The sequence below is a fragment of the Orycteropus afer genome, unplaced genomic scaffold (genome assembly GCF_000298275.1).
Source record: "Orycteropus afer afer isolate SDZICR_OR568_19922 unplaced genomic scaffold, OryAfe1.0 scaffold00529, whole genome shotgun sequence".
Lineage (NCBI taxonomy): Eukaryota > Metazoa > Chordata > Mammalia > Tubulidentata > Orycteropodidae > Orycteropus > Orycteropus afer.
The window spans coordinates 57,043-67,878 of NW_006922116.1; the positions used below are offsets into that span (position 1 = coordinate 57,043).

The following is a 10,836-nucleotide window of genomic DNA, read 5'->3' on the forward strand; positions in this document are numbered from 1 at the left end:
AAATCCACTGCCCTTGGAGTCAATTCCAATTCACAAAGACCCAATAAGACAGAGTATAACTGTCCTATAGGGTTTCCAAGGCTATACTCTTTACAGAAGCACACTGTCACATCTTTCTCACACAGAGTAACTGGTGCATTTAAACAAGCAACCTTTTGGTTAGCAACCAAGAGCTTTAATCACTGTGCAACCAGGGCTCCTTATATAGTATTTTATAATATGGTTTAATACCTGGAAGTGGGAATTCTCATTTATTGCTATCACTTTTTAGCTTTTTCTTGTCATTATATGTGGGATTCTTGTTCTAACTTAATTTCATTTAATTGTATTATGTATCTCTCTTTCCCATTAAAAAAAAATTGGTTAAAATTGCAATAGATTTGTAAGTTCATCTATAGAAAACTGACTTCTTTTTAATTTTTGCTTTCCCTGTCACAATATTTTCCTTTTCATTTAAAATTCTTCTGTTTAGTCCCGCAGCCAAATCAGTGGTCTTTTTTAGAGGTCTAGTTTTTTAGATAAAATCTCCCCCCCACTACATTCTTAGAAGATTGTCCAGTATATTGCTATTTATAAGATAATTTTACAAATAAATATCTTTTATCAGTAGCCATCATCCTAAACTCTTATCAATAATGTATTTTGCCAGTAGATTCTATCAGAGTTTTCTGATACATAATCACAGTAATTTAAATGTATTTAATTTTCCCCCTGTAGTATTCCTTTGGATTGACCGTTCTAGAATACTGTTAAATAGCAGTGTTAAGAGTGGTCATCTTTTTCATCTTGACACTAATGGGAATTTTACTGTTACTATACTATTGAGTAGGATGTTGGCTGAGAGTTTGGGACAGATACTCTTTAACATACTGAGAGAGTATATGCTTGTCCTAGTTGAACAACAGAGTTTTAGGAATTTATGTTGAATGGTATTAAGTGTTTCTTTGACAACTATTGGGATTATCATATGGTATGAAATGATATGTTCATTTCTTCTTTTGTGCATAAATGTGGTTAATTATCACAATGGCTCTCCTGGTATACAATTATTCTTTCCTTCCTAAGGTAAATCTACTTGCTTGTTGCGTACTATTTTTTAGAGCATATGATTTAAATTGCTAATGTGATTTTCTTTTCCTCGACTTTTGGAGTAATTCTCTGTGTGTGATAGAGCTATCATTTTGCAGTTTTCTATTTGGTCCAATTTTCGTGTCACAGTCATAATAACCTCATGAGGAAGAAATATCAGTTCTTTCCACTGTAAGAATGATTTGTTACATGGCATCCTGAAATCATTCTATAATCCCTTTTTATTATGCATATAAATGTGGCACAAAGAATTTGGACCACCCGACATCTTTCTAAATTCCTTATGACTTAATAAAGTATTTTGTAACCCTAGCATTGTAACTATTGTGAACATTCATTGGGTACAATGAATAAGTCTTAGGAAAACTTCGAGCAGCAGTCACTGGCCACTGGAAAAGAGTCAATGTATACTTAGAAAGTGATTGTGCTAAAAAGAAATCAAAGAAATGCACATTTTAAAGAGAGAAAGATTAATTCTTACTATAATTTATAAAAACAGAGAGAAAGTACAGCTTCCATTATCGATAAAGTGTAGAGAAGCCTGCCCTCAAAAACAAGGATTAAGGATATGTAAATTGGTTTAAGCTTTCTGAAAGGTCTTTGGTAAGTCTTATCAAAATCCTTCTCCAATGTGCACTATTTTGACCCAGAAATTCTCCTAACAAAATAATTGATATATTCAAAGATTTCCCACAGATATTCCACAATTATTATAGGTGACAGTGAAAAATGACAAGAAACAGAAATGCACCCAAAGAGAACTCACTGCCATCAAGTCAATTCCGACTCATAGTGGCCCCCACTGGGTTTCCAAGGCTATAAACCTTTACAGAAGGAGACTTCCTCATCTTTTCTTTTGTGGCTGGTGGGTTTGAATCAGACTTTTTGCTTAGCAGTCAAATGCCTTAACCACTATACCACCAGAACTCCTTGCACCCAAAGAGAGTGCCGGTAAAATACACTTACTTAAATATATCTATCCAAAGGAATTTTACATAGCTGTTAAACTTAAGGCAGGAAAATATTTAATGAAATGGATATATTCTATAATTAAAATATATTTGAAGTGAAAAAATGGAGTATACACCATACTACTGACAGTGGTTATCTCTGGATTTGGGGTGGACAGCTGATTTTGTTTCTTCTCTGTGTTTCAATGAATAAACATTACTTCTGTCAAGGGGTTGTTGTTGTTGTTGTTATGTGCCATCAAGAGCAGTCACAAAAGTAAATTTTAATATGAGGAGTTCATAATACCACTCATTTTCCCTTTCTCGCTCAGCATATCAATGTCTTCATACTAAAGGTTTGCCTTTTTTTATATTCAGACTTGGCTATGCAAATAAATATGGGGATGTATGAATACAATGGGAAGAGTGGCTACAGATTGAAGCCAGAGTTCATGAGGAGACCTGACAAGCATTTTGATCCATTTACTGAAGGCATAGTAGATGGGATAGTGGCCAACACTTTATCTGTTAAGGTAAGTAAACCTCTAGTACAAAATCATCTCTAGCAAAAGTCTTGAACTCATCTGTCTTGTATGAGGAAGTACAGTTCGATCATTAAAAACTTGGTAGCTAGCAAAGGCTCCACTTCCTCCTGTGTTGTTCTCATTAATGATTATACCTTCGTTAGATTCACAAGAAGTTAAACACAGAACAACTGTATGACTCAACAATCCCAATCCTAGTTACATACCCCAAAGAACTGAAAACAGGGGCACAAATAGAAACTTGTATATCAATGTTCATTGCAGCACAATAGCCAAAAGATGGAATCAACCTAAATATCAATCAACAGACGAATGGATAAGCAAAATGTGGTACATGCATATGATGAAATATTACTATGCACTAGAGAGAAATGAAGTCGTGTTACACATTACAACTGGGGTGGACCTTGGAAACATTATGCTAAGTGAAATAAACCAGACTCAGAAGTACAAATACTGTATAATTGCACTTATATGAAGTAGGCAAATGTATGGGCACCAAGGTTTATTAGTGGTTCTCAAAGGTGGGAGAGATGGGGAAAGGGGGAGTCTTTGCTTAAGGGGCATGGAATTTCCATTAATGGTGATAGAAAATTTGAAATGGGTAGTGATGATGGTTGCAAAACATGACGAATGTAACCAATGTCACTGAATTGTACATTAAAAAATGTCGAATTGGCAAACGTTTTGTTATATATATATTTTTTTAACCACAATAACTCGACTTGTAAAAATCATGTTTTAAGTTTTTAGAAAGCCCATTGATGAGGTAAAGCAGTTGAGTCCCACTCTTAATATGACAAAAATTGGACCTTAAATCCATAAAAGGAATTGGTGAAATTCACCATAGTCAATCCCTTGGGTTGGTATAAAAATCCCACAATTAAATTTACCATGAAAACTAGTGACCTATATTGGAGAGATCTTCTGATCTTTTTTTTTCCCCCCCTCTTAGTTCTAAAGAAGTATCTACACTGAGTAAAAGTGGGGAAAAATGTATTCTTTCATTGAATTATTAAATATGGAATAAGAGCTCTCAATTTCCCATAGCAAGGTTTTTGAAGGTATACCAGTGTATTCAGGGATTTAATAACACATATTAATGATTTTAAATGAAGCAGAGTTGCTTTATTGAATATAAATCTGAGCCTAAAATAATTAATTCCAAATGATTTTCTGCAGTCTTTTAAATTGATGTTTCAACCAGAAAGTATTTTTAATACTAGAGTGGGAAATTAGTTTTTATGAAGAGCTTTTTAAAAGGAATTCTGTAAGTCCTTGTTTGTTGCAGCTAGAATTCTATTTGCCTTTATAAGTCCCATTTCTTTTCTTTTTAAGAAATTTTTTATTGTTTGAAACCTCCAAGTTATGAGTGTTATGCTGGGAATTCAGACATACGAAAATTTTGTGAGCTTAACATGTTTGATCAGAGCAGAAATTCTTTACTAAATTAACACTGAATCTCAATGTTGTCATCAGTAAAATGGGTAGGGGAACATCATATGATGTGTTTTATTGTTCGTATGTATATAATAAATTTTTTATTGTACATACATGCAATTTTTTAGATTTATCTTAAACCAAAGGCATTTGAAAAGGAAAAAAAATATATATTAAAATATACTTGAGCAGTTTCACTCATGTCAATCTACCTTAGCCACAGAGCCCATTTTTACCTTAAAACTAATGTCATTTTGCACCAAAAATTAAAAATAAATTTTAAATGAAGAGTCTCACAATGATACCTTTTGAAACTATATCAAGGCATATGTAATAAAAGATGAAGCTGACAGAACTAGAGCTTCAAAGTTATATTTCTTTTTGGAAATCGTTTTCAACAAAGGATGTTTATTTCTGTCAAGTTTGATTAAAATAAGTTCCTAAGCATCACAAATTGATAAATGTTATTTCAGACCCTTTGGCAATTGTTGTTACAGTTGAGGCAAGCTAATAATATTTTTGCTTTGTTTGCAGATTGTATGCTTGTTTTTTATTTGTTATTTTTCTTGAAAATTCTGCTGTGAGGTTATAAAACAATGGCATAGTATAAAGTGAGCCCCAGACAAGTGTCAACTGCTTCCTCAGTCCCGAATGGAGGCCCTTCTAGATCTGTTAGTGGCCTCTGCATGGGCTGGACAGCTTACAGTAGATTCCGGCTTTTAACAGCTAAAGCCCAGATGCAGCTCATACATTTTCAGTTTTGCCTTTGTTTTGAATCTTCCAGCATTGACTTCATAGTGCCAAAATGAGTCTGTGAACTCATGTGATGTTCCCTTACCCACTTTACTGATGACAACATTGAGATTTAATGTTAATTTAGTGAAGAATTTCTGCTTTGATCAAACATGTTAAGCTCACAAAATTTTCATGCGTCTGAATTTCCAGCATGACTCTCATAACTTGGAGGTTTCAAACATGTTGTAAAATGCCTGCTCAATCCTTCTAAGCATGTGCAACTTCAAGTTAAACAAAGAGATGGTTGCTAGCATGCACTCAAGTTGGAAAGAACCTCCAGGGGAAATGAGATGCCCCAGGGTGAACTCATCTGTCTTTCTCTATAATATGTTCTGGCTGACTGTATCATCGTGTAGCTGACTTTGACCTAATTCAGCCTCCGAGAACCATTTTCATGCTGCCATTATCCTAAGGTTTGACTTCCTGTTTGATTCCTGGTTATAGTCTTAGTGACTCTATCACATTTCTTGACTTGAGCTCAGAAAGCACTTGACTGGCACACTGCTTTGTTCCAAGCAGACAATCCAAACTCACCAGGTGTGCTCCATCAACTCTTGCTGTCTGCTGTCCTTCTGTCGTGTAGAGTAGCAGAACATATTGTTGTTTGCCTCCATCTCCATTAACTTTATAACACCCCCATTGAGCCCTCAGATTCTGAAAACTGGCTTAGCAAACTAGACAGACATGGGAGACATTTTATGAATAAGCAATTCTTTCATTTCCTTTTTAACTTCATAATATCCATAGTTTTAGAAGTGGGCAAACAATACCCACAATTGTATGGGTGGCTACTCAGATGAGGCTAGGGATAACAGTAAACTGGACTGGGTGGTTTAAAGTCAATATTTGACTCATTTCTTTCCTCCTATACAACTTTTATTAATCTACTTCTTCCGCCTGCAGCATTTTTAATATGAATTCCTCTACCAACTCTTCAAATAAAATAGAAACCAAATTTGCACTCTTGCTTCTGTTTCATTACACTTTCATAATCAGTATATATACTTTGTGAAATTATTTTCTTATGTCTTCGTTACTCTTTTATCAAAGATTCTCTTTTTATTATTTCCTAGATAATTTCAGGTCAGTTTCTTTCTGATAAGAAAGTTGGGACCTATGTAGAAGTGGATATGTTTGGTTTGCCTGTCGACACAAGGAGGAAGGCCTTTAAGACCAAGACGTCACAAGGAAATGCAGTAAATCCTGTCTGGGAAGAAGAACCCATTGTGTTCAAAAAGGTTAATCTGGAGTTCTTGACATGTTTTGTAGCTGCATTCTAGGTTTTTTACACTGAGTGAAAAATGAGATTAGTAATTATATGTTGCTTAGTTTGGGAATTTACATATTCAGAAAGCAATAGCATTTTGAAAGCTATCCTTGAAATTCTGTGCTAATCACTTGTTTTGATTTTCAGGGTTATATTGTGAGAACATCATATTCTATTACCCAGGATTATATTGTATATCAATTAATTCTAATATGTCTCACTTTGAAAGATAAGATTAACATATAAGTTTAACTTATACCTTTGCACAATACAAATGATATATTTTCATTGTAACTCAAATGAAGTAGAGTACAAAGTAGGGAATAATAGGCTAGCCGAGACAAAGTCTATACTTGCTTTAAAAGAATATTAATTGAATTCCCTAGAATCTTTAGTTCCTGGCAGCATTTAGCCATGGCATTTTGTCTGGAATCTGTCTGATACAGTTAAAACCTTTCATAGTTTACTATGTCCTTCTCTCTGCCTTCACTAAAAACTCAATCTTCTTCATGCATGCTTATCACGTAAAGGAAGACAGTAAGTCCAGTACAACACAGAGTGGACTTTCTTGCCATATCCTCACTTTTATCTTGCCAGAACATCCACAGAAGCAGTCTTCTGCAAAGGGAGTATCTCTATGTAAGCATCATTAAGCTCTTGCTAAGCTTGTGATCTTCTCTAGCATTTTAGTTCACTTCCCCTGCCCTCTCTCGATCTTAAAGTATACCTTTTGGTAATAGAATTTGATGTTCTCACATTTCTGAAGGACTCTTCAAATATCTAAGTAAGGCCAAAATAAGTTTAAGCAAGTTTCCTTCTCTGTGATAAATATAGCAGCTCTGGTGGCGTAGCGCCTAAGGCATTTGACTGCTAACCAGAAGGCTGGTGGTGCAAGCCCACCAGCCACTCTTCAGAAGAAAGATTGGGCAATCTACTTCTGTAGTGATACCATCTTGGAAACCCAAGGAGGGGTCGCTGTGAGTTGGCTCCAACTGGATGTCAGTGAGTTAGGTTTGGTTCAGTTTCCTGATAAATATGGAGCCCCAGGGTGGCATGAATAGTTAAGTGCTCAGCTGCTAACTGAAGGTTAGTCGTTAAGTCCACCTGTCTTACTTACCTAGTGCTGCTATAACAGAAATAGCACAAGTGGGTGGCTTTAAATTTAATTTAGAAATATATTCTCTCAAAGTCTACAAGGCTAGAAGTCCAAAGTCAGGGCACAGGCTCTAGGGGAAGGCCTCTTCTGTCTGTTCTGGAGGAAAATCCTTGTCTCAGCTTCTCTAGTAGTCTTTTCAGTGTTCCTTGGAAATCTCCACATGATATCTATCTTTCTCCATCTGTGATTGCTTTCTTTTGTGCCCAATCTGCTCTTTTATATTTCAAAATTGATTGACTGAAGACATACCTACTTCTGTAGTGATACTGCCTCGGAAACCCAAGGAGAGGTCACTGTGAATCTGGTCTGACTCAATGGCACGTAACAACAACAACAGTGCCACGAACTCATTAACATAACAAAGAAAACTCTACTCCCTAAAGGGAATGTATCTACAGGTATAAACTAAAAACCAAACTCACTGCCATAGAGTCAGATCTGACTCATAGCTACCCCTCCTTGGATTTCCAAGCCAGTATCACTATGGAAAGGAGCTCTGGTAGCGTAGTGCCTAAGGCACTTGACCGCTAACCAGAAGGCTGGCGGTTCAAACCCACCAGCCACACCTCGGAAGGAAGATGGGGCAATCTACTTCCGTAGTGATACTGCCTCGGAAACCCAACTTGGGTCCAACTTGATGGCACATAACAACAACAACAACAACATCACTATGGAAGTAGATTGCCCAGTCTTCCTTCTGAGCAGTGGCTGGTGGGTTTGAACAACCAGCCTTCTGGTTAGCAGTCAAATGCTTTAGGCACTATGCCACCAGAGCTCCTATCTACAAATATAGGGGTTAGGATTTATAATTCATATTTTTGAGGAACACAATTCAATCCAAAGCACCACCCAAAGCTATCATGGAAGTAAGGCCTGGCAACCTACTTCTGAAACATCAGCTGCTGAAAATTCTGTGGAGCACAGTTCTACTCTGACCCTATGGGGTCTACATGGATCAGATCAACTCCACAGCAACTGATTTGGTGTTTTGGTTTGGTGAAGCATAATTAGCTCACTTGATGTAAATTAGGCTGGGTGTTTTGATAACATGGTGTTTAAAATGAACACTCCCAATAACACAGATGTGGGAGACCCTGATACTATATAACAAATACAGCTATCAATTTGTTGTAATATTTCCACATACCTATTCACAATTTCTACTCCCTGGAAAGGAACCTAGTGAGTGGAATATATGTTCATCAATATGAATACAATTCTAGTGGATTCTAATGGTGATTCAGGTATCTACAGGAAGAAAAAAAACATTATCTAACGTATTGTCTATGGGGTTTCTGTGGTCATCATACATACTGTAGTGTGGTAAAGAGCATGGGCCCTAATCCCAGAGCTAACACTTAATCCCTGGAAGACTTTGGAGAAGTTAACTTTTCTCTCTGTGTCCCAGTATTTTTCACACATTGATTTAGTTTAATAACAGGATGTATATCATAGGGTTGTTAATCCATAAGTGAGTACTCAGAAAAATGTCTGGCACTTAACAATGTTGAATAAATATTAGTTTGTAATCGTAATCAAAAACATTTTGTAAGAGAATCTGGATATTGGTCTTGTATTCCTGACATAATATGTAGCTGTATATTTCAGGCCTTTTACACTGAGAAAGAAAATGAGTAATTATTTGTTGCTTAATTTGAAATGAACAAGTTTATAACACAGTAGAATTTTGACAGCTGTCCTGAAAGTTGTGTTTTCTTTTTTGCTTTTACTTTGAACTATAAAAGTCATTTGCTTTGAAAATGTAACAGTAAATGCTCACACAGTGATAAGACCATTAACTCTTTGTACTTAAACATAGAACTTGGGTAATTTCCAGATTGAGAATTTTCATGTATAAAGAAATACCCTGTGTGTTGAACAAATACCTCACTGGGACAGTGTGATCGATCATAAATGAAGTCATAGCACTCTGTGGTTTCTTGTTTTGAAAATCAAAATTGTAGAACCTCAGCTTAATTTCTATCTAAATTAGCTATGTAAAAATTTCCACTTCGATTGAAAAGCCATGCCCATTTGAATAATACCTGCCAAATTTTTTCTAGGAGTTGATCGTTCTTGTAACCGGTTGTGTCCATAATATCCCTGTAGGTGGTGCTTCCTTCTCTGGCCTGTTTAAGGATAGCAGTTTATGAAGAAGGAGGTAAATTTATTGGCCACCGGATCTTGCCAGTGCAGGCAATTCGACCAGGTATGTACAGTGTAAGAGCTCTGGTGGCATAATGCCTAAGGCATTTGATTGCTAACCAGAAGGCTGGTGGTTCAAACCCACCAACCACTCCTCGGAAGGAAGATTGGGCAATCGGCTTCCATGGTGATACTGCCTCAGAAACCCAAGGAGCGGTCACTATGTACAGTGTGGTGAGGAGCATTTTATTAAAATTTCAAACAAAAGCATTACTGCCTTACATGATTATTAAAGAATCAATCAATTGGGAGGCTATTTGAACCTTTTGATTATGCTATATAAGCAGGGCTATAAATATTTGTTTATGTCAGCCAGTTTCATGTTTTTGTGATGGGTTATAATATTTTGGTCAACTTTTGCCACAATAAGTCTCAGTAACAAACAATCTAAAAGTTCAGTGGCTTTCATATACATTAAGATGGATATTATTTTAAAAAAAGAAAAGAACAAGTGTTAGAATGTAGACAAATTGGTGCCCTCATCCTTTTCTCACAGTCAAAGTGGAAAATATGGGTAAGTAAAATGAATGGATAAATAAAATGTGATATATATATATATATATATATACATACACACACACACACACACACATATACATATATATATACATATACACACACATACACACACACACACATACATACAATGGAATATTATTCAGCCACAAAGAGAAATGAAGTTCTGTTATATGCCATGATATGGATGGACCTGGAAAAAAAATATGCTAAGTGAAATAAAAAACAAATAAACCAAACTCACTGCCGTCGAGTCGATTTGACTCATAGAGACCCCTCCTTAGGTTTCTGAGGCAGTATCATTATGGAAGTAGATTGTCCAACCTTCCTTCTGAGGAGTGGCTGGTGGATTTGAACTGCCAGCCTTTTGGTTAGCAGTCAAATGCCTTAGGCACTACACCAATAAGACACACACACAAAAATATTGTTTGTCCCCACTTACATGAAATATCTGGAATAGGCAAATACATTGAGACCAAAGTAGATTAATGGCTACTATGGGTGGGGGTGAGGAAGGAATGGGGTTTTTGCTGAATGGGTACTGAGTTTCTGTTTGGTGTGATGGAAAAGTTTTGGAAATAAACAGTGGTGATGGTTGCACAGCATTGTGAATGTAATTAATGTCTATTGTCCACTTAAAAATGGTTAAAATGGCAAAGTTTATGTTATACATATTTATTAACCACAATAAAGTTTGAAAAAAATCAGTGGCTTATAACAAGTATTTATCTTTTTGCTCACAGGTCTGTGGGTTTGCAAGGGTTTGGCTGATCTAGGCTGGGTAACTGTGCCTCAGTGTGAGTTGTGGTTAGGTCTGTGGCACATGTGTTCATTCTGGTGCCCAGGCTTACTGGAAAATGGAACCCACAGTAA

General features: G+C 36.1%; 1 protein-coding gene across 1 annotated transcript in view; it reads left to right on the forward strand.

Annotated features, from left to right (window-relative positions):
* Positions 1 to 10,836, forward strand: part of PLCB1 (phospholipase C beta 1) — a gene marked incomplete at its 5' end in the record, with an annotated part of 251,113 nt that overhangs the window by 22,661 nt on the left and 217,616 nt on the right. Inside the window, 3 exons of the mRNA XM_007955668.2 lie at positions 2,418 to 2,572; positions 5,893 to 6,057; positions 9,352 to 9,451. Coding sequence (XP_007953859.2) covers positions 2,418 to 2,572; positions 5,893 to 6,057; positions 9,352 to 9,451 — 420 coding nt within the window. The remainder of the gene's footprint in view (positions 1 to 2,417; positions 2,573 to 5,892; positions 6,058 to 9,351; positions 9,452 to 10,836) is intronic.